Source organism: Rhynchophorus ferrugineus, unplaced genomic scaffold (genome assembly GCF_030347505.1).
Source record: "Rhynchophorus ferrugineus isolate W39M unplaced genomic scaffold, kcgeb_rfMv2 rfM2, whole genome shotgun sequence".
Classification (NCBI taxonomy): Eukaryota; Metazoa; Arthropoda; class Insecta; order Coleoptera; family Curculionidae; genus Rhynchophorus; species Rhynchophorus ferrugineus.
The window spans coordinates 63,108,477-63,132,235 of NW_027472581.1; the positions used below are offsets into that span (position 1 = coordinate 63,108,477).

General features: G+C 30.0%; 4 protein-coding genes across 5 annotated transcripts in view; 2 read left to right on the forward strand and 2 right to left on the reverse strand.

The window, feature by feature from the left end:
• Nucleotides 1-1,565: 1,565 nt before the first annotated feature.
• LOC143191570 (uncharacterized) lies at nt 1,566-4,041 on the forward strand. Its single transcript, XM_076396780.1, has 2 exons — nt 1,566-1,656; nt 3,699-4,041. The coding sequence occupies exons 1-2, from the start codon at nt 1,620-1,622 to the stop codon at nt 3,977-3,979; spliced, it is 318 nt and encodes a 105-aa protein (XP_076252895.1). The 5' UTR covers nt 1,566-1,619; the 3' UTR covers nt 3,980-4,041.
• Nucleotides 4,042-9,685: 5,644 nt separating this feature from the next.
• Hlc (putative ATP-dependent RNA helicase DDX56) lies at nt 9,686-11,987 on the reverse strand. The gene is made up of 9 exons (XM_076394331.1): nt 11,800-11,987; nt 11,416-11,685; nt 11,147-11,364; nt 10,825-11,085; nt 10,448-10,772; nt 10,291-10,385; nt 10,096-10,237; nt 9,843-10,040; nt 9,686-9,786 (listed from the first exon to the last, which is right to left on the reverse strand). Exons 1-9 carry the CDS (start codon nt 11,860-11,862, stop codon nt 9,721-9,723), a joined length of 1,638 nt encoding a protein of 545 aa, XP_076250446.1. The 5' UTR covers nt 11,863-11,987; the 3' UTR covers nt 9,686-9,720.
• A 42-nt stretch (nt 11,988-12,029) lies between these two features.
• Nucleotides 12,030-14,050, forward strand: SerRS-m (Seryl-tRNA synthetase, mitochondrial). 2 transcript variants are annotated; one of them, XM_076394334.1, is made up of 4 exons: nt 12,030-12,903; nt 12,955-13,142; nt 13,198-13,409; nt 13,496-14,050. In XM_076394334.1, exons 1-4 carry the CDS (start codon nt 12,274-12,276, stop codon nt 13,768-13,770), a joined length of 1,305 nt encoding a protein of 434 aa, XP_076250449.1. In that variant the 5' UTR covers nt 12,030-12,273; the 3' UTR covers nt 13,771-14,050. The 2 variants fall into 2 exon arrangements, with proteins under 2 accessions (XP_076250449.1, XP_076250450.1); XM_076394335.1 differs by having other exon boundaries at nt 12,137-12,903; nt 12,955-13,132; nt 13,266-13,409.
• The window catches only part of LOC143190185 (opioid-binding protein/cell adhesion molecule), a 417,428-nt gene continuing 407,680 nt past the window's right edge, over nt 14,012-23,759 (reverse strand). Inside the window, exons 5-9 of the mRNA XM_076394333.1 lie at nt 21,920-22,070; nt 21,750-21,847; nt 16,103-16,260; nt 15,893-16,034; nt 14,012-15,829 (exon numbers count right to left, since the gene is read on the reverse strand). Of these exons, the coding sequence (XP_076250448.1) occupies nt 15,527-15,829; nt 15,893-16,034; nt 16,103-16,260; nt 21,750-21,847; nt 21,920-22,070 (852 nt within the window). The 3' untranslated portion in view covers nt 14,012-15,526. The remainder of the gene's footprint in view (nt 15,830-15,892; nt 16,035-16,102; nt 16,261-21,749; nt 21,848-21,919; nt 22,071-23,759) is intronic.

Below are 23,759 nucleotides of genomic sequence, written 5' to 3' on the forward strand. Positions count from 1 at the left end.
GTCATGATGCACCTCTTCGTTGGTCACGTGGCGATAAGCATTGGTACTTAATCGTAGAATTTTGTTTTGTATGTGTTGGATCACTTGTGTTTGTCAGTGTATTTGGTATCAGTGTAGTTGGTTTGATGTTTTAGTGCAACCCCATATTTGCACCCCATAATGAACTTATTGATTAAAATTGGCTTTACGATTAACTGATAAACCAATCTCTTTTATTTTAAGTCAAGTTGGCAGTATCTTCCAACTAACCAGTACAGTTGCTTGACTTTGAGTCTAATCTGCTCTGCTTTTTGTCTAACATGATATTTCCAGTTTAACCTATTATCGAAATATATTCCGCCAAGTGATATAATTAGGTTTTTATCATTTCGTCGCAACGCAAAATTAGTATGGACAGATTTGGAGCTATTAATCTGTATTTTCCAGTCTCTAGTCCATTTGTAGATCTCGTTGATCGCTACTTGTGATTCGAATCCATTCATTTTGATCATTTTTAGTAGGCGGTACTCTAATAATTGGTCTCCAAATTGCTTTCCATAGCGAGTAATCTTTGTCTGCTTCTGGGCTTAATTCACTTATATATAATTATCACTAATGATCTCATTATGAAAAGATAATATGATAAACTGTTTTTAGAAATCATTATAATGCCTCATTAAAGACTACCTTGCAAAAAAATCGAAATCAACCACTAAATTATTGTAAAATAAGTTATGTTGTTACTCATCAAATGGCTTGATAAGCTGATAATATAAATTTGCTTTTATGTGCTATAAATGTTAATAACAAAATGTTTTAAACAATATTCCTTTTCCTACAGAATAGACTCTATTTATTTGCACCAAGAGTGTAATTAGAAATTTTTGATGCGCAAAAGAATCAATCTGGATACATGTTTTATGCAAATAATGTCTTTTTCGAGCGGCCAAACTTGTTTAGAACTTAATTTTCTTCATATTGAAATTAATTTTCAAGTTAATCTAAGTTTGACCGCCATAATAACCCGAGTCCCATCGCTACCGAGAAAAGTTCCCCAAATGTTAGTCGTGCGTATAAAAATTAATTTGAAATATTTTTTATCGAAACAGACGGAGAGTTTGGTAAAATTATTTTATAATATCCAAAGGGCATAGAAAAAATATGTTGATATTCCTTATATAATAGTAATATTCTAATGTTGATAACATGTTAAGTTTTAGCATAATATAATGCATGGTTGATTATCATCATATCTTGATCATGACATTTTTTCAATATGCAAATCTTTTGTCATAAAAAACACGATGCCTCTTATTGAAATTAAGCATGAAATATATTTTGTTGTTAACAAATATGTTAAATAACCATGTCAAATAATTTTAACTACATTGCTTTGATATACAATAGTTTTCATCTTAGTAACAACAATGTAATTAATTTATTTCTACCGAATTATTTAAATTCGGTATGATGTTGACAGGTCATAAAGCACAGCGTCTATGTAAAATATCCCCCTTCCAGAGGAACATCAAAGGTTCGCCAGATTATATATAAAATGGTGATCGACTGTTTAAGTTCTTAAAGACGCTGTCCTTAAGAAAGTGGTTTGGTGTTTTCTCTAGTCCGGATATTTCCACACAATGAATAAAGAACTACTGGTCGTTTTTATAATATTGGGTATTGTATACTTTATTTTTTATTTATCTTGCTTTGTGTTCATTTATTATTCATTTTGGCAATTTGCAATATGAATGCAAATGCATTGTTTTTTAATTTTTCATTTAAAATAATTATTGAGAAACTACGAATGTGATGGATGTTGAAAGAACTCATATATTAATTCTGTTTTTGAGTAAATCATTAGATACTTCACTTTTTTAATCAATTGGAGTTTATTTTTTTGCTAATTTGGAGGTAATACACGAACTAAATTGTTACTTGCATCCCAAGAAACTTGATTAATCACAAACACATTCTTGATTAATTTTTGAGTATAAATTCGCTTCGGAACTGAAGAGTCAGGTTGATACTACTCCTTAGTACTTTGTTTTGATTCGGTGGTGATGGTAAACCCAAGCCTCATAAAATCCATCTAATCAATTTTGAAGTCGCACTCGAATGTGTTTAGTTTCATAGTAAGCAAATAGATGTTCTTAAATATGAATTAGGGGAATAGATGATGCTTCTAGAACTTATTGAACAACTTGCTTTGTTACAATTTAAATACATAATTATAGTTAAATTTGAAGTAATATAGTAAAATTTTAGTTAACTTTATATGTTTTAGATGAAAATGAATATTAATTTTTGTTATTACAATGTGTAGTTAAATTCACATAAGAATAATAAATTCACACAAGTTTAATTTAGGTATACTAGGTAATGAAACATTATACCTATTTGGTATTTATTGTTTTATATAAGGTAATAATACAATTTTAAACTAAATAGTTAGACAAAATAGAGACAAATAGATAATATTGGTGCTCGTCGTAATATCGTAAAACTGTTACTTGTATCTGAATTTTAAGTATATTAAATCTCTTTAGAACAGTTTGCTGATTTGATGTTATTATTGCTGATTAAATGTTACCTTAAATATATTTATTTCATTATTTATATATACTAATTAGTTTATGACCAACTTTTCACAATCAATATTTTTAAATTAATTTCTGTTTTTAGTTATATTTATATATTCAACCTATAACGATAAATAAAATTTGAAAAATATAGAAAAAAATTTTGTGTATATATTCTAAGCTTTAATAATTTCCTTTTGTTATATTTTTTGAAATATTGCCCATGGATTGCCAGTATTTTTTCGTCATTTTGATGGTACTTTTGAATGATGAACTCTACATTGGAAGAATAACATTTGGTCTACTGAAACTGTTCGATTGAAAATTCCAGTGTTCTCATAATAACATTCCTGTATCATATGTCTAGCTTCCTGAGTTTAAATACATCAGTTACAAGTGATGACGACATGGTGATTTTATTTTGTTTAGGATATCAATTCTGCATCTTCAACCTTTTTTATTTTATTAGTGTATTCTTTCTTAATAGCATTGATAGTAACACTTCTCATACGTCGAAATCAATAGTTGCGCGTTTTAGCTGAAGTGTTTTCTCAATAAGTTTACACTACCACTTGTATTTTTATTTATGGGGGTATTCTAGTCTAAACATTTGACAAAATCGATTTTATTTTCTTTCATGTTTTCATGCCTTTTTTTTCTTAATTTTTTAAAATATAAATTACTTTCGGAGAAATATATCTACTTTTTTCGAGTTTGCTGGCTCATAATTCAATATCTTCGGAGCTGCGAGAATGTCATCTTAAAGTCTCTTATTATTAAAAAAATAGTAAATGTTTTGCTTTTGATAAATGTTGATTTTTTCATAACATTTCTTAACATTGCTTGTTCGCTAATTTTCTACCAAATTTTAATTTATGTATTTCTACAATTATCAGATTTCCTTGATTTTTATACTTATTTCCACAATATACCTTAAGAGTGCGAGTTTGAAAAATAGAATATTTAAGCTTAAAATAATCATTAAATATATCCTGTATTTATGTATATATTAATTTTATGTATATATAAATATATACATAAAATTAACATATTAAAATACTTTTTAAGGTATCTATTTTTAAGCTTAAATATTAGCTCTTATATTATTACTTTTCTACTACTTTTTGAATATTCTAGGTGTGGTGTGGGGAGCTGTAGAAACTTGTAATTCGTGCGGCTCGGAGTGTCAGTCAGCGTGTGGCACTAGGCACTTTCGAACATGTTGCTTCAACTATCTGAAGAAGAGAAGTAATCCAGAGCCACTTCCTCTAACTCTAGATCCAAGTTTAAGATTGGAATTGTGGTTAGCTAAATCGAAATATCCGTATTTCCAATCAAGGACCGTTTCGCAAGAAGCTCTCGAATTACCAGAAATATCTAGCAGACATGATCGTGAAGATGACAACAGCGACAATTGAATAATTTAGATATTCATAAGTTTATTTATAATAACAACATTATAAATATATTTTTAACAATATCTGATATGTTTCCTTCAAATATACTTTACTACCTATGAGTTATATGGTTTTCATACATTTTACAGTATAAATTTAAAAATTCAAATTCAACAATTTTAATAAAGGTTCATTAAAAATAAAGTGTAGAAGATAAAAACGTTTAATCAATATTGATATTTAAAATACATATAACAGTCAAGTCATTTTAATCAACTTTCGATTATTTTAAAGAAAATTATTTTTGTTAATTATTTATTATAACATATTTTTTTTAGATCCAAATCTTGTTTTATAACTATAACGATAAATTTCCAAATGGTTTAAATTTTGGAGAGTACGGGTTAATTCAGAAAAATATTGTCTTAGTTTAATTACATTTTTTAATTTAAATATTAGGAGCAGTATATTACGAGGTTTTACTACGACCACTGACAAAAATCAATGGTTTTAATATTTGTCTTCCACAAGTAAAATTTTATCCACCGTTATTAGTGTTTTCTGTTTTTTTTTTAATAAGACGGGCTTTGTTTAATCACCAATGCCAAATTATCATGACAAGTTAATTGAAAATTAAATAATTTTAAGTTACTATTACGTTATTTGTTTAACGACCATGACAAGTATAATTATTGTATGTAGAACGGCGTCATTTCATATGTAATTCGTCAAGTGGTTATATAGTCTATCCAATAAAATAACCAATAGACGTCATCAACATTTTGACGTCATTGGATTGCAATGTTGTCTCATCAAATTTGAATTTTAATTTACGTTTTCCGGTTTTTAACCTCTAATTATTATTACGTATACTTTGAAGAATTTTGTAGATATTTGGCAACAGGGTCGACCAGTACTAAAGCGACCTATCTATCTATCTATGGTTTATAAATTATCTACGGCTCAATATTATTGCGCAATATTTGAGTTTGTGTAATATAACTGACTAATATAAACGAGATTGAAAGGTTGCGCAATGTATTGTATGATTTTCAAAATCTTGAAAACATATTGAACAAACGGAGAAATATTGCGCCGTCTGTTGTCAAGATTGCGCTATATCACCTCAGTTGATCAACAACGTCAGCACAACTTTCAATATAGCCTCCATACAGTACAATTTTTTGCACAAACCAAAATATTGCACAATAATATTGAGCGTATATGGGCCACTTAACCCGAACCTGCCACATATATGGCTAGTTTTATTGCATTCACTGCTTTTTCAGTTCAAAAAATGAATCGTTCAAAAGAAAGCTGTTAAAATTTCATGGTATTCTACTCATAAGTTTGAGAGTTATTGCACTAAGAGTGACACTACTTTTGTTATTTTCAAACCAATGGATCAAAAACAATTTCGTGTTTTAATTTTACATTGCTTGATGGGAAAATACCATTCAAATGAAGCAATAGCTTGAAATGTGTCATAAGGGCTCCACCCCATCAGAAACAATAATAAAATGTTGGGTTGCTGACTTCAAACGTAGCCTTAGAGACACTAAAGCCAAAAAACATTTTAAAAATCCGCAACATCGTTTTGAGTGATCGAAAAGTGAAATTGCGTGAGTTAGCTAACATCGTAATGATGTTAAAAGAATGTGTTGTTTTTATATTGCAAGAACATTTCACTACGAGAAAGTTCTGTGAGTACCGCGTTTGTTCACTGTTGACCAAAAACAAAAACGTGCAAACCGGCATTTTTGCGTCGACATGTGACAACAGATGAAACATAGATCCATCACTTCAATCTGGATTCAAAACGATCGTCATCTTAGTGGACAGCAAATGGTGAATATTATATAGCGTTCTTGGAGCCTTTGAAGGCCGAAATAGCAAGGAAACAACCGCGTATTGACAAAGAACTTTTTTCATCAAGACAATGCACCGTGTTATAAGTCAATAAAAACAATGGCAAAAGTACATGTATTGAACTTCGAATTGCTCCCACACCCACCGTATTCGCCAGATTTGGCTCCCAGCGACTACTGGCTGTTTGTAGACCTCAAAAAAATTCTCACCGGTAAGAGATTTCGCGCGAATGAAGAGATTATCGCTGATACTGAGGCCTATTTTGGGACAAAAGATAAATGGTTCTACAAAAGAGGTGTTGAAATGTTAGAGCGGCGCTAATATGAGTTTGTGGTTCTTCATGTCGATTACGTTGATAAATAAAGCCGATTTGTTATTTATAGCATATTATCCTTAACGATAGAAAGTGACAATTCAAAATTAAATATTATGGTTAGTTCCAGAACTGGATGGAGCCAATTGAATAATTTAATGTTGAAATGTTGTGGAAAATACCAGAAGCAGTAACAGAAGCTGAACTACAATATTGCATGATAATGTTTGGCCACAAGTTACAAAAACTGTGACAATACGTTTAGGTTTTCATTAAGTGCTTCAATAAATTCTCGCCTTCATTATGGTGAGTACCCTGAGTAAGAAGCGCAACAAATATTTTTTGTTCACTTGTCACTGTCTGACAATAATCTAACCAGTTAATAAACCAAATCGGAAATGAAAAAATTTTTAATTAACGGGCGAAAATGAAATAAAACATTTAAAATGCTTGAAAGAAAGAGCGCGCATGAATACATAGAGCAAGGAATTGGTAATTTCCAATTAACAGTCTATAACATTTAGTTTATAAATTTCTATCTTTTAGTCATTTTAAGTGAAATCCCATGTTGTGGTCCGGAAGTTGTTGCCTTTATTCAAAGACATAAAGTGAGTATGTCGCTAAATTATTAATTCAATTTCTTTAGCGGGGAAACGATCTAGGGCGAAAATGTCTCCTTGCCATATCATGCCAGGCTCATTACAGAGTATACACTTATAGATAATGATTTGTTACAGGGAAATTGTTATTACTGTTAAATAATAAATTAACAATTTTGCGTTACTTTATTGAAAAAGAAAACCTGAAGAACAGATTGAACAAAGGCGTCTGAATGATATTAGGTTAAAGCAATCTATGGGCATATATATATATATATATATATATATATATATATATATATATATATATATATATATATATATATATATATATATATATATATATATATATATATATATATATATTCTGATGTTCTTCTTAGTTGCAAATCTTTAGTCGATTCTCCATTCACTACATTTTCTTATCAAAATCTCTTAACAATTCTTTTATCAATGCTGTTTCTCGTTGTCGATGCACCGTGTTTTATCGCTGAAGCTTCTACCTCTAGTTCTTGGTGGTGGTGGACAAGGCTGGTCCAAGAAACTGGAAATTATATACTTTTTTTTTGGAAATAGTATACTTTTCCAGCTAGGAGCTTCTCACGCCGATAGAACACGTGCGTTTTGGACTCTTAAAGAATTCTCGAAAATTTCACGATTTCGGGCCTTCTTTATGTTTATGGTTATAGAAGTCATAAGGCATTACTTCTGACAGGCTTCGTCTAGCCTCGGTACTATAAACCCCATTATCTCGAAACACTCGACAACGAGTCGATGGGATAATCGTTTCTTGGTTGGCATGTTATCACCAGACATTCGATACCATGCGATATTATATTAGGTCTCAAGTCATAATTCTTTCCCATGTCATAAATATTACCAAAAATAGTTAAATGGTTTAAAAAATTAAACTCCTAGAAAAAATATTATAATTTGCGTAAACTCAAATTTAAACGACTTCCGACTAAAATCACGTCCCAACAAATAGAATGATAAAAAAGCGGTTAAATCGGATGAAAAAGGATGTATGAAAAAAAATGTATGCCTAATATTCTGCGAATAGGACAGTAATGGTCAGGAAAAAACTTCTCCGTATGCGTAAAAAGCCCTACTTTGGACAAATATTTTTTCAAAGGGAACTCCACCATAGTCCTTTACTTATACTTCAAGAACTTCGCTCATTTTCTGTAAAAATTTTATACCTCAAAATATAAAGTATACTTTTTAATTTCCAGAAACTACGACATTCAAAATTCAACAATATATATCGCATAAAAATTTCTATTAAATAAAAGACTGATATGTTTATTGTTGTTTTATACCATCCGGAAATAGTATCATATATAATAATAAACATAGTATTAAGAAGCTGATACTCAATCTAAAATATGACCAAGGAATACTAATATGTATAGCTACAAACCATAAAAAATATCTCTTATATCTCTTTCATATAGTATAACTTTGATTTACAATCCTTCCCCACGTGCTATATATATTAAATACCTTATCAGTCCTTAATAATTTACACTGTATATAAAAAGAAATATGTACGAAATTATTACAATTAAGTTTGTCGCCCTAGAAATGAGATACATTGCGATTTTAGTTATTATTGCTTGTATTTTGACACGTAAGTATTATCTATTTTGAGTTAAAATTATTATGAGTGTAAGTGTTACTTATGACTCTTTAATTTTAAAATGTATCTCGTCTCGTTTAAATTAATCTGCGTTTTGGTTCACTAGTTTCCTTAGATTGTGTTTTAATTGTTATATTAATTAGACATATTATAACTTATTTAGGCGTAGATTTTTTTTGTTCTGCGCTCATCTTAACTTCATATTCAATTGACTAATTGCCACACCCCGAATAATATGCGGAAATCTAAACCGTAATTTAATCTTCAACATAATCCTGATAATAAAATTAGTCGCAAAATCTTTCTTGAAGCTTTGTCATATAATCTTATTAATTCGCAACTCAATAAACTCCCAACACATTCATGGCAAAATTCATTTGATGAAATATGTCTATTATATGGTATCCAGTGTTGAGCAACATCTACTCAAAATAAAACTGATCTCTGTGGGTAATGCTCATCAAAAAACAAGCGCAAAAACACTAAAACTATGGTTCGCTAAAAACATGGAATGATCTTATTATTATGACGAGACTCTTATTAATTTATTATGCTAGTCTCACTCTTACGACTTTTTAAGATCCGTTTTATAATCATGGGTGTATTATTTGCAATACTGATGTAAGTTAGGATATATTTGATAGACAGTCTTATATGAACAATTTGTACAAGCAAGTGGTGGATTGTCATTCAATAAATATTCATGCGTGAGCCTTACAATATTAAAATATTACAAATATTTACACGTACGCCTCCATTATACAAAATGTATATATTTTCGGTTGCCTTATTTGATAATTTTACTAATTAAAAAAATATATTAAATTCTGTTTTAGAATGTCTTGGCTACCAGCAGATCCAGAAGAAGAAATCATGTTATTCTTGCGGATTCGAATGTAGCTCAGCTTGTGGTTCAAAACATTTTCGTAGCTGCTGTTTCAACTATCTTAAAAAACGTAATCTTAATATGTTACCACCTGAGAACGAAAATTTGGAAACAGTTTTGTCAAGAAGAAGTAACGATTATTTTAAAAGCGACAAACTAACTAATGGATTTGGAGAAAGAAGTTTTAAAATACCTTCATTTGCATTCAATAATTAGATGACTTTATGAAGACAGCTGTGTTATATTGTAATAAAATGTCTGATGAATGAAATAGCATGTTTTTAAAAATATTTTTATGCACACCCTAAAATCAATTAAATTACCAAATGCGTAACACGAAAGATATTATGTTTGCCCCGGATTTTTGATCTTAGGTTTTCCCTTATCCAATGCAGTTCATTTTAAATACACACAAAGATTATTAATAAAATTTTTATTTGTATAAAAATACATCTATGATTTGCTCTTCTTTTTGAAACCCTCAAATTTCATACAAGCCAATGGATTGCTTTTTTTACTCTGTAAATTATAAATGTATTAATTTTAAATTTACTCTTATCCTATTCTATATTTACCTTAATTTTTTTGCTTAGATCTGTTTTACTTAAACTACGTTTGCGTTTATTTTTTCTTGATATACCAGCCAGACTTTTCAAAGTTTCTGGAACAATATATTCTGGAACATCAGATAGGTGCTGTTGTATGCGAACTGTATGTAGAGCTTTATCATGACGAAGAACTTGAAGGTCATTTGGATTGTCTTCAAAGTAGCTCTAAGAAAGATATTTACAATGTGTTTTATGTGCTAAATTTATTTGATAGTCTTACCTTTAATTTCTGGCAATTAAATATTTCTTGTTTTATTTCTTTTAATCTAGCTTCGCGGACAGCTATTTTTGTTACAGCCTTCCAAGCATCTTTTGCTCTATATTTAAAGGATTCAACTTCATCTAATTTGAACTGGTATGATCTACAAACAATAACAATAATATCTATTTCTTTATAATTGTTATAACATTTTACTTGAAAATTGAAATGTCTTGCCCCTGTTTCAATTTTTGTTCAACTTGATTTAATAAATCTGTTTCTTTTATGCTAACAAAGGATAATACACTTCCCTAGAAACATAAAACACTTAAGTTTTACCTTATTAATTTACTACTAAAATAATATATACTACCTCATTATTTCCTCTCGCAGTTCTTCCAGCTCTGTGTATATATGACTGAATATCTAAGGGAAAGTCAAAATTAATAACATTCGCAACAAACTGAAAGTCGATTCCTCTTGAGACTCCACTGTTTTTATCTCTTTCTCTTTTTGACTTCTTTTGTTGCTTTGGAACTGAAGTTCCAGGTTCTTCTAATGCTTTTTCATCTGATGCTACTATAATATCATATATTCCATGATTAAACTGATTCACAGAGTGACACCGAATTGTAGCCGGTAATTCAGAATTTAGTACACATGCTTTAATAGCAAATTGTTCTAAATATAGTTTGATTCTAAAAGTAATTTAAATAGTAAATATTATTAACTAATGATGAATTAACTTACTTATAACATTTATCAACAGAATTTACAAATATTATTGATTTACCCCTGATTAAATGTAACTTTAATAAGGCATACAAAATGGTCGCTTTGTCTATTTCCTCTGCTTTAAGAAGATAGTGTGTTAACTGGCTATCAGGGGCTATCTCAGGTTCCTCAAGTTTCAAAGTAACAGGATTATGAAGAACAATCTTTTTTAATGCTTTTACATCTTCACTAAGAGTTGCCGATGACAATATAGCCTGATATATAGTTGGTAGGTGCCTATTTTAATTTTCGTATAAAATGCAATAATCTAATTTAATAATAAGATATTATTTCTTACCCTAATAATTGTTTCACTTCTTTGTCATATCCAAATGAAAATACCAAATCTGCTTCATCAATTACTATCATCTCTAAGGTTTTCTTAATATTCAAGTTTCCGGCTAGAATGTGCTCTAATGCTCTTGTAGGTGTAGCTACAATTATATCAGGTTTCTCAATTAAGAGGGGCCTTTGAACATTTAAATCATCTTGCTGTGCTATGTCTATACATCTAACCTAACAGTAAAAATAAATTAATCTATATTAAATGCAAATGTATTAACCTACTTCTCTAGAGCATTTTATAGTTAAATCCTTTACAACTTTATATATTTGATTACAAAGCTCTTTACTTGGAGCTAATATTAATGCTTTGGTTTCTTGATGGGCAGAAGTTTGTTTAAGAGTTAATATTTTCTGTATGACTGGAATAGAGAAAGCTGCAGTTTTGCCAGAACCTGTTCTAGCACGAACTAGCACATCTTTTCCTTCTAATAAAAGAGGAATCGTTTTCTCTTGAATTAATGTGGGATTCTGCCAACCTAGCTTTGCGATTGCCTAAAATGATATTATCAATGTATATAAATTAATAAAAATATAAATTATAAAACTATAGTATAAATAAAAATAAATATATATATAAAATGTGAATTATACTATAAAAATAACTACCTTTAATATTCGGTCGTCCAACTCCATCTCATGAAACATTAGAGGTTTATCATTTTCCTCCATCTTACAATAGTTATCCCTCTATATTTTAATATAACAAAATGGCTAGTATATATTTATTCAAAATATCCAAGGGATACAAAATGCGTTTTGCATGTTTTGTTAAAAATACTTTAAGGTTACTTATGTGTTCTTCTTCATCAGGCGTTATGTCAAATCCTGTAAAAAAAGGTGGTCCGACTCTGAAACTCTAAAGCCTATAAACTAATTTTGCGATTTTGAGAATTAATGCCAACAGAAACAATTGGAAACAATTTAATAAATGATACACATACACATAAATTCAATTCCATCTATATCTTTAATAAACACAGAAGATAATTTATATTAAAAATAAGTTTAATAATTTAGGGTTAGGTCTTCGGTGATTTATTAAAAATTTAAACATATGAGCCTGTTTCTTAAAATATAGAGATGAGTTTAATTTTTAAACGCAATTTACTGAAAAGTAGACGTTTACATTTACAACTTCGATTTTTTCATAGGAGTGGTTTATATTGTTGGAATCTTCCAAAGTTTGCAGAGCTAGATCAGTCTTATTTATGTAATTTAGATAATATTCCTAAGATTCAAGAAAATATCTCCAGGCGAAAAGGAGTTGGAAATATTACCTTAGTGAACAAATTATATAATAAACTAAAAACTTTGAGTTCAATAGATCCAGAGTATTGTAGTATACAAAATGATTTTTATAAAGAATGTTTACTTATTCCAAACAAGACACATCCAGATGTTTATAATCTAGGTGAAAATCCAAAAGTATTAAGATATATTGGAGAAAAAAGAGACTTTGATTTTGCCCATAAAGAATTTTATGAAATTGTTAAAAAACTGAATTTAGCTAGAACTGAACATTTAGGTAATGTGTCAGGTAGCAAGAGTTACTTTTTATTGGGAGACTTGGCTGAATTGGAACATGCATTAGTTAGATATTTTGTCAATAACTTAATTAAGTGTAATTTTCAGTTGGTTTCTGTACCAGATATTCTACCAAGGGATGTGGTTGAAAGTTGTGGAATGAGTACTAGAGGTGATCGGACCCAAGTAAGCAGAATACATGAAGAGTCTTCAAATTTGTTTCATTTTATGTTATAGGTATATTCACTAGATTCAAATTTGCATGGACCAGATTTATGTTTGTCTGGTACTTCAGAAATTGCTTTAGCAGGTTATTTGTCCGGAGAAATTTTGGACTATAGAGATCTGCCATTGAAATTGTGCGCTGTTAGTCGATGTTATAGAGCAGAAACCTCTAATTTAGCAGAAGAAAGAGGTATTTATAGGTAAGTTATATTTAATTTTTATTAGAATTATCTCAGTTTAAAATCGTTACTTTAGAGTTCATGAATTTACAAAAGTTGAAATGTTTTTGGTGTCTACACCTGACACATCAGATGATATTTTAGAAGATATTAGAAGCCACCAGGAAGAACTTTTTGAATCATTAGATTTACATTTTCAAGTATTAGATATGCCACCACATGAATTAGGTGCTCAGGCATATAGGAAATATGATATAGAGGCTTGGATGGCTGGCAGAAATATGTATGGTATGAACGATATTCTTATTATAATTACACTTATTTAATAGCCAATAATAGTATTCGTTATTTTTCTCATTGAATTAATATTTTAGGAGAAATATCAAGTTGTTCCAATTGTACTGATTATCAATCAAGACGTCTAAATATACAATATAGAAAACCTGATGGTACATTGGATTTTGTCCATACATTAAACGGAACTGCATGTGCAATTCCTAGGTTGTTAATAGCTTTAGTAGAAACAAATCAACAACGTAATGGTACTATTAATATACCATTAAAGTTACAAAAATATATGTCTAATAAGACTTGTTTTGGACAACAGAAAGGCATACCTCATTTATCATTAATAAAAAATAAAAAATAAGGTATTTGTTTTTTATTTGACAACTGATTTTTTCTTGAAATAATTTTATTTTTTCTCAATTTTAAAGAAAATTTGTATTGGGAGTAAATCAAAAAATAACTAGTTTTGGTGTAGTGTTTAAATTTTTGGTTTTACTAACAATTTGGTAATTAAATAACTATTTTTAATTATTCCAAATATTTTATTAATATTGAGATTTTGGGTATATATATATGTAGGAAATATTGAAATACTAGAGTAATATACAAAATTATTTATTCATAATATATTTATAAACAGACTTTGGTGGTTTTGTGTCTCTCATTTTCACTAACACTTTTGGATTTATTATATCTGAAAAGTCAATAAAAACGTTTAAACATCTATTTTAGTCAACATCATCAAGTTTAATGTATCTGATAATTTTTCTAAAAAATAATTTTCTTATATAAATACTATATACACAATTTATTTTATATAATTATTTCATAGAACGTTTAAAGCAAAATCATTGCAGACAAAAAGCATGTTCAATCCATTCCAATCATTCAAAAACTTTTAACAAAAAGACTGCAGAAGCTACATAACAAGTACACATTATTTAAAGCATCATAAATAAATCTGAAAACAACTTGGTCATTTTTGATAGTCCTTTAAAGTTATTCTTTTCAACAATAATATAGCATAAAAGAATATATCATAATTATAGCCCTTTAAGTATTAATAACAGTTTCAATAATAGATGTATATTCCTATACTGCGTTACGCAAAATGGCATTCATAAAAAGTAGTATGTAGATCATTTATAATAATTGTATTAGTGTTATTTAATATAAACTATCTTTTGGTAAATTATTATTTGGCATTGGTACGATGGCTTTTCTTTTTTGATATTTCATTAGCAGAATTAATTTTGATAAGATAATTGTTTGATTGTATCAAAACTGTTTTTTATCCATTACCTATTTTATTAAACAGTTAATTATGACTGAATAATTAACGTAATAATTATAATTACATTAAAAAAATAGATTTAGTAAAAAATCTCACTATGTCCTTTCCCATTTAAAATCAGAGCATATATTTTTTTATTTTAATTAATCACTCCAAACATTACCGTAATCTATTTAAAATTAAAAACATTTAAATAGATTTTTAAAAAATATACAAGATGGTAATGTTAGGATGTAAATAGCCATTTAAAAGTTTGGTATTTATTATTTTATAGTAACAAATATAGTACTATAATGTAATGAAAGTAAGTTGTTTATCCTGGAGAGCACTATAATTTTAAAAATTATTTAGTTTGTAACTTGTACCAAACTTTTAAGTGTTATATTTCGAAGAAGAGTTATTCTAATTATCGTAATTTTCGAGTGATTTCGACACTTTAATATTACACGAGTGTAGTAAACATACATTTTCTTTTATACAGTTAACTGCAAACTTTTTGGTGCATATATTTCACTTCAATATGGATTTAAATATGACTTCTTTCTTTAATTAGAATGAACTATTTTCATTACTAAGCTATACCTATTTGGTATATTACTATTTAGATTAAACATGTAAATTGGATAGTAGTGGTAATCTTTATGTTTTGATATATTAGATTTTTAAGATATTTGGTGGAGTACTTTTAAACTTTTCAAAAGTTTTATTATTTTAGTAAATGATTTCTATATTTAGTTGTTTACTAACTATCATCAGCTATTTTTCCATATTACAAGTAAAATATACACACAAAATCACCCTGTTTTATCTAATAAAATATTCATTAACATATAATTAAACTTAAAATGACAACGAAAATTAAGCTAAATGCGGAATGTTTTCTCGTATATCCACTGTTTTGTATAACAAATCTTCCTTTAGGTGACGTAAACCATTGATGAAGATCGCTGAGTTCTCCGTAGCCGTGTTGATTTTTAGTTTGTATGAGACACTCATAAGCTGAATCTGCTTGAAGGTTTATAAGTCGATATTTTTGAGTCCTTTCACTGGTTGCGGAGTTGTAATTCTGACTGGGTTTCACTAACAGGTCGTGCCATTGTCTTGGGTGGTGATAGGATGTATTAACCTATTAATATATATTTATTAATTTAATTCTTGTTGAAGGTAAAATATAAAGCTGCGATCTTACCATTACTCTCCTATAAAGAATTCGGACTTCCACGATAGGAAAGACGGACTGAACTACCCACTTTAATTCGTACTCATGGGGATTAGAATGCTGCGGACTTATGATTTTGGCTGGGCCAGGTTTTCCAGAGAGTTCTATATACCTGAAATACGAATACCAATAATTAGTGGATTGGCTCTAACGGACGTGAAATTTTAATCGGATAAAAACCTTTTGTCCTTTCCTATCGAGTTGACGACCAGACAGCTATAATTGCCAAAATCGGATAGTTGAACGTTGCGCAAAGTTAAGCTGTAGGTTTGTCCGTTTCTTGCCATAATTCGTCTGTCGGTGGGTTGTAGTTGGAACGAGTCTTGATACCACGTAACCTATAACGTTTATTAAATATTTTTGATTATATTAATAGCTTAACTAACTATATCTTAAAGAGATTGGTTTATTTGTCTATTATAAAGCCTATTTGATCTTATGGGGTTCAAATATAGGTGTTGCCGATGCAATTATTTAAATTATTTATTAGGTTTATGGAAAACAGGTAACTTTTTTCTTTTGTATGTATATGTTAGTATAAATAGACCTAGGGGTACAATTTATTAGGTTGTTTAGAGATTTTAGTATAATTTGTGACATGCGAATAGAATTATGACTTGAGACAACGTAAAATATTGGATTGTATCGAATGTCTGGTGAAGCAAAACCATGCCGTATCGTCTTGCTGATGTGTGCATCGGATAATGGGGTGAAGGTACCAGGGCTGGACGAAGTGTGCAACAAGTTAGAAAGTCATAGTTAGAACAGTCTTTTCTTTTCCAAAAATTCGAATTAATCGAGCTGAAGACGTAGGTTTCTTTAAACCTCCTCGTTACCTACCACCAAGAAATCGAGAGAGAAGCTTCTGTTATAAAATAAGATGCATCCATTGAGTCAATAAGTATCAAAACTTTGATGAGGAATAGAGGTGATATGAAAATAAATGCGATAGAATAGAAATGATAGAGAAGAGATGAACAATCTGAAATCTGCTGTAGACAAGGAATGGTTCTAGGAAGTAGTTAGGATAAATCGAGAAAAGAAACGCTAGCTAATTTAATCTCAGTCCGAGTATTTGATTCAACTACCCAGTTCTATACCAGAGACAAAAAGGCCCGCCAGTAAAGCCACATCTACCTTATATCAAGATACCCCTGCATTTAAAACAAAAATGTCAACCCAATTGCAACCATTCGGAAAGAAAATTTATTTATAATAAGATAAGTTCCAAAGTTCTACGAGTATATTGAAATATTATATTTTTGGGTAGTATAATTCAGTCAGCAGTTCGACCACTCTGTTCACCTCCAGTTGCAAGGAAAAACCATGTTGGGTTAAATGCGCAAGACACCACGACACCAGGATGTGCAAGAAAACGAAAGCAATACCTTGTAAATGATGTAACTATGGGCAAGTCCATCCCGCAAACCATACAGAATGCACCGATGGACCTACCAGGAAGATTCTCATGATCTTCCAGGTACCGACCCATACTGCAAGGATCTTTCCACCTGCTTTCTAGTCTCACCCTGGAGAGAAATTGGCTACAACAATATTAGAGAATCATATTCTGTAAGTCAGCCAGCAACGCTATCACGGAGCGTCCCAATTCCATCGTCCACTCAGGTCTCATGGGACGAATTACAAGCTGTTGATGTTAAAATCATTAGTAAATTACAGTAGTGGCTAGAGCACCACCAAAAACTATCAATATCATATCATGAAACGCTTATTCAATCCGTGACAAACGAACGGAATTGTCCTCAGTGCTATCGTCACATAATATTGACATATTACTTATTCAAGAGACATTCCTTAAACCTTCATGGAAATGTTCTTTCCCCCCCTTTATTCGGTTATCAGAAATTATTGAGCCATAGGAGAACGAGGCGGTATAGCCATCACGCTATCAATCATCATATTCTTCCACCCGTTTTCCTGCGGAGTCTAGAGGTAACGTCTGTCATAGTTTAGTTCTAGAATAATTCAGTTCAGTTTACTCCAGTGTATCAAAGTTGTGGTAAGTTCGATGAGGGGGAATGCAGGCAGTTCCTAGATAGCGAAGTTCTTAAAGTCATAGGTTGTGATTTAATTATCGGGAGGAAGAAGAAAAAATATAGCAGGGAAAGGAATCGTCCGACTAAGCGACAATCTAGGATTCGGTATAGTTACATAAAATGGACATAATAGGATATAAAATGACCTACAAACATCGCCGTCCTTCACGAGCTAGACTCTGATCATCTTTAGTCATAATTGGTGAAAGCCAAATCATAGATATACCGTTACGCCTCAGTCAAAGAACTGATTGGAAAAAGTTTCAGGATACATTGCTACAGACCGGACAAAATGGAGGATGCAGCCTTTAAAATAACACACTACATTCAAATGCAAGATCTGCTCAGAATCCCGACACGCTTTGAAGAATCTCCAAAAACCTAGGAAGCAAAGCCATTAAAAGCATTCCCTTACTTAAACTCTATTGAATTCAAAAATTCTCCATCACCAGCTGCGAAAAAGTTAACTTCTCGCTGACACATTCGTTAGGCAAATGCAACTAATTTAAAATTAAGCAACTATTATAAAAAAATAATGTTTTATATAATGAAAGGAATATCACGTAAAAAGCAGTTAGTTCTGATGGTATTACTGTCAAGCAACTTAAAAATCTCCAAGTCAACAAAAAGCTAACGGAGTTATTTAGTGTAGTTATTGCCAGCTTAAGATTACAATAGCTTCCAGCCTGTTGGAAGCATGTCCATATTATTGTAATCTTTAAAAAAGGTGCTATCATCCTCAACAGACTACAGGCCCATTGGGTTGCTAAGCTCCCTAAAAAAAATTGTTGAAAGTGTGATTCCCCATGCTCTTCTATAGTCTTTCAAGGAAAATTCTGCCAAACTAGTAGTTTGGTTTCAGATCCAAACATTCCTTTCTGCGCCAAGCAGACTGTTGTTTTTTTTGTTCTGGCCTGAAACCAGGCGGTGGAATGCATGACGCATACCTGGTCGCGAAGACTTGCTCTGGAGTGACAAGTTGGACCGGGTTATGTGGGACTGCCTCTGGGCTTACTAATACACTAAACCGAAACTGCCTCACAGGTGACCCCTGTGGATCGCTAATGCTACTGCATTAAATTTGGGGATATGACACCCGTTGATCGGACCGCCATATTGGGCAGGAGGACCCGGCGATTCTATGGATTCGCGAACTTGAGTTAACACACGACTAATGGCCAGACTGACCACAAACAGAATTTAGCAAGGCCTTTGCATTTCACCAAACTATATGAGCTTGTTTAAATTAAGTTAGTCTATAATAATTGAATTTTACTTTGTGCATATATATACTGATTTATTTAATTAATAAACTTAATTTGTAAATTAATACAGTACTAAACTAAAACTGTAAATTATGTTATATTAAATAAAATCAAATACAATTTATTTATACTTAGCGAATATTCTGTTATAGTTTAAGTAAATCAAGTATCTAGAACTTGAAGAGAAGTTAAGTGTAAGTGAAATAGCCTAGCATAAAGCAGTCAGATCAGTATTCCGTATTTAAGCTTCAGTTGCGGTTGAAAAAAATGGGTTGTTACTTCTAGTACCGTAACCGAATTACCTGAATTTTTATTCCAACTATGACATTTGAGTCAAGCATCTAGGATGGTTAAATTAACAAAAATTAAAATCTGTTATAATTTAAAACATATTTAATACTTTAATAATAAGGTATTTTAACCATTTAATTTAAACAACGATGAGAGTGGCATCGAAAATAGGTTATATTATTATTTTTGAAATCATCGTTTTTAATTTCCAGGAACAATTTTTGTTATCCCCGTTCTATGCGTTCTTCCAATATTCCAATTATAGCTTCAGCTAGCTGTCGGGATTTGAAGGGGAAATAGAACATTAATATAATTATAAATCACGAAGATTAAACATTTAAGAGGATTTGAGTTGTAATTTCCAGGAGATGGCGAGATATTAGCTTCAAGACAGTCTAGCCGAACTTTGTGATTTCCATTTTCGTCTTAATTAGTTCGGTTTTGCGTTTGTCTTACTTTCGATGGATTTCGAAATTTTGGGGACAAATTTAGGCAGTTTATATATGCCAGAATATTTTTTATACTAATACAAAATAATCGCAAAATAATATATATATATATATATATATATATATATATATATATATATATATATATATATATATATATATATATATATATATATATATATATATTAATTTTTTTTCAACATCAGATCAACTATATTGAATGGATATTTTAATTATTTGTTAATTTTTAACATAGAAAAGAATATAAAATAACAAGTTAAGATAACCAAATATAATAAGTATTAAGCGATACTATTAGATGCTTGCATGCATGATCAGCGATGTCTATTGGTGAAAATGCGAAGTATCAATACAAATAATTGTTAAACAGTTTAAAAATAACGCAAGTTTATAAATTCGGATCAACTTTTGGACCTAAATAGAGGAAAACGATTCTTAACGTTATTTGGCCTGAACTGGGATGCTCAATCCGTGTGTCAAGATGAGTTCTAGTTTTAGAGTTCGTGCATGGTGACAGCATTATGCTCTTATAGACGACTATGTTGTATTAAACATAATTTCAAATTTGTTTTTGTGCTGTGATTGTGCTTCGGAACGTGTGAAAATGCAGAAACATCGTTGTAAAGTCAAGTTTCGTTGTAAATTAAGTAAATTAAAGTCGTTGCTTCAATATATTTTTGTTGCGTTTGTGGTTGTTATATGCCCGGTAAATGTGAAAAAGTTATGACAAAATCTCTCAAAGATGAGTACTTTGATTTTACCGTAGTAAAAATTGACAAATCATGGGTACCGAAATTGTTTTATAACGTGTGCAGTACAAGTGGTCACTCGGTGAAAATACATACTTTTAATTTTCTGTGCCAATGTTAATGAGAGAATAAAAAAATCATATAGCTAATTGCTACTTTTGCCCGATGATTATCGTCGTATTATATTTATTAAGGAATATTTGTCGGACCTGATATTCAAGAACTAACGACTGACCGAAAGTTTAGAAAATGCTGACATGATGATAAAGTAGCAGCATGGGCATCGTTTCAAAGTATTGTTCACAACTTTCTCGGTAACCACAAATAAATATTTTGCATTGGAGCTTGAATGTTTCTAAAAATATATTTTCTGCACTCACATCTTAATCTTTTGCGGCCACATCAAGATATAACCAAAAATCCAAAGGCGATACCAAGGATTTTGGGACCAAAGCATGATGAGGGGTTACTGCTGGACCCTACTGCGTCAAATAGTTCCTAAGCTGTATAAAAGACTCAGTTCAGCCTCCGTTAATTTCTGACTTTTAATTTAAGAAAAGACCGTTAATAGTAAAAAATAGTAAAATAATAAACTTGGATGGTTTTGGTTTTTCTTTACATAAAACAACAGTTTTACATTATTATCGAGTTATTCATTGCTTACAGATGTCAACCCTGGAACATTCCAAATTGAATTTTTCACATTCAGTATTTTGCTCGACACTTTCAGAAATATATGGTGATGCTGCTTCATCATATCCCAGTTGTCAATTTTATTAATGATTTAAAAGTGTTTGTCAGACGAAAAAATAAAGGTTTTCTATCGCTTATTGCGATTGTCGATGATAAATGGATATATCACGACTACTCTAAACGCAAAATAGTTAACGCAGGTGTTTGCTGATATCAACTATACAAATAGAATAACGCAAGTGTTGTGAAAGATCACTGTTGCAGTTCGAATGAGAAGTTAGAGTATATTATTTTGGATATACCTCTGCTGGAGGATCGGCATGAACTACGCAATCCAGTTTAGCTTCCAGACCTTCTCCAGAATTTACCCAGGATCGTAGTACGCTGACTTCTGGAGGATCTGAAATTAAAGGGCCATTAAATTAAGTAACTAGTGTTTTAAAAGTAATGATTGGTCTATTAGTAGACTTACATAATACATGCAGTTTTACTTCTCCGGTAACTGGTTGTCCAATACCATTAGACGCAGTGCATTGATATATTCCTCCATCTTGCCGTTGCACTTCGTTAATACTGAGTAAGTAGCCAGTTTCTACTTGGAGTCCTGATGGCAAAAGTCCATCCTAAAGTACAAAAAATAATTAATATAGGAATAAATATAAGACTTTCTATTAGCGTTAATTTTCGTCTGATTTATTTCATGAAATCACGAATGGTTGTATAGAGTATATTAACAGAAAATATAAATTAAGTGGTACTTTATATATCTTATTTATATACTTTGATATATCTTTGATTGAGATACTTATGTTTAGCAAGTCTTGGCAAGAACGTGTTGAAGTTATAAATTAGCAATTACAAATGAATTATATATGTTAATATTTTGTACTAGATGGCATAAGTAAATTAAAGAAATATATATTATTTACTACAAATTTCTATGAATATGTAGTACTTGGATAAGTTATTAATATAAAATATATTCTGAAATTTATGTAGATGTATATCTCTGTATCTATATTATCAAGCACTTGTATACACAACAGGAAGGAATTTAAGGATTTTATTAAAAGAACATAATTTAAATAAGTCACAGTATCCCATAAATAAGTGTTTTATATTGATATTAAATCAGAAAACTTATAAAATTTGTGTAGGAATGTAGGTGATATTAAATAAATTAATCGAACTCTAACTAAGATGATATAATTAGAATAAACCGTAATTGAAATGAGTTCTAGATGTTACAAGATGTTTATTTAAATAAATTTCTTCAATATGATTCAAAACCCTTTTTGTCAATAAACATATACATTTTAAAGTTTGTAAAGTAAGTTGTTTTGAATATATGAATTTATTTAATATTCACAAAATAGGATTTAAATATGGATAGCACTTTTGAATAGGAGAAGGTCGATGAATGATATATATATGTTTATGTATCAAGTTAGAAAGGCGTTTATGTTTATTTCGTAGTATACTAAATCTATTTTTCATTCCAATATTTTTGTTTGTAAAAATAGATAACTTTAAACCTGCTACTCACGCCCAAGTTATTTAGCTTAATTTATTAACTTAGTTAGACAAGCAAGTCTACGAAATAGTCTGGGAGACAGTCAAGTTGTAGCGAAAATTCTGAGAATTCACATATCGGTTTTTAAATTGGCGATTAGAATACATTTTGGGCTTCCAAATATTTACCGTGTGCCTTGCGTATCATTTTCTAGTGACTAGCTTAAAGAGAAGTCCGTATTTGCCACTCTAGTGAAATTCTACTAAATAAATCAGAGAATCACTTCGCTGAGTACTGTTTTTGCATTATAAGAATTAAACGTATGATGTATTTCAAATACTTATATGAAGGATTATTACTGAATTTATTAGAAGTAGAAAATTTGTTAACTAGCACTACTTTTATAGGTACTAAAAATACACTTTGAAAATACAATGTACTATATTATACAAATTTATGATAGTATATGTATTAATATATATATATATATATATATATATATATATATATATATATATATTATTTTTAATTTATCATAATATATGTATGCAAATGAAAAATTTATAAACAGCTTAAAATTTATATAAGTTAGAGTATAATAGTTTAAATCGACAATCTATTATTAAATTAACCAAATAAAAGTCAACAAAAGTTAGAATTTGTTAAGATACAGCATTATTTGATCGACTCTAGGTTGTTATTCAGGAGACACGATTTTTTACCAATAATATATATGCAACAAATTCCATGGCAACCATGCATGAATTGAATTTTTAACGGCTTGTCCATTCATTCATAT

Coding starts and splice junctions, on each gene's coding strand:
- LOC143191570 (XM_076396780.1), top strand. CDS start 1,620: ATGAATAAAGAACTACTGGTCGTTTTTATAATATTGG. Junction 1,657..3,698: donor GGTCGTTTTTATAATATTGG/GTATTGTATACT, acceptor TGAATATTCTAG/GTGTGGTGTGGGGAGCTGTA.
- Hlc (XM_076394331.1), bottom strand. CDS start 11,862: ATGGAGGAAAATGATAAACCTCTAATGTTTCATGAGATGGAGTTGGAC. Junction 11,686..11,799: donor TGGACGACCGAATATTAAAG/GTAGTTATTTTT, acceptor ATATCATTTTAG/GCAATCGCAAAGCTAGGTTG. Junction 10,041..10,095: donor TTAATTGCCAGAAATTAAAG/GTAAGACTATCA, acceptor TATCTTTCTTAG/AGCTACTTTGAAGACAATCC.
- SerRS-m (XM_076394334.1), top strand. CDS start 12,274: ATGAGTTTAATTTTTAAACGCAATTTACTGAAAAGTAGACGTTTACAT. Junction 12,904..12,954: donor CTAGAGGTGATCGGACCCAA/GTAAGCAGAATA, acceptor TTTATGTTATAG/GTATATTCACTAGATTCAAA. Junction 13,143..13,197: donor GAAGAAAGAGGTATTTATAG/GTAAGTTATATT, acceptor TCGTTACTTTAG/AGTTCATGAATTTACAAAAG.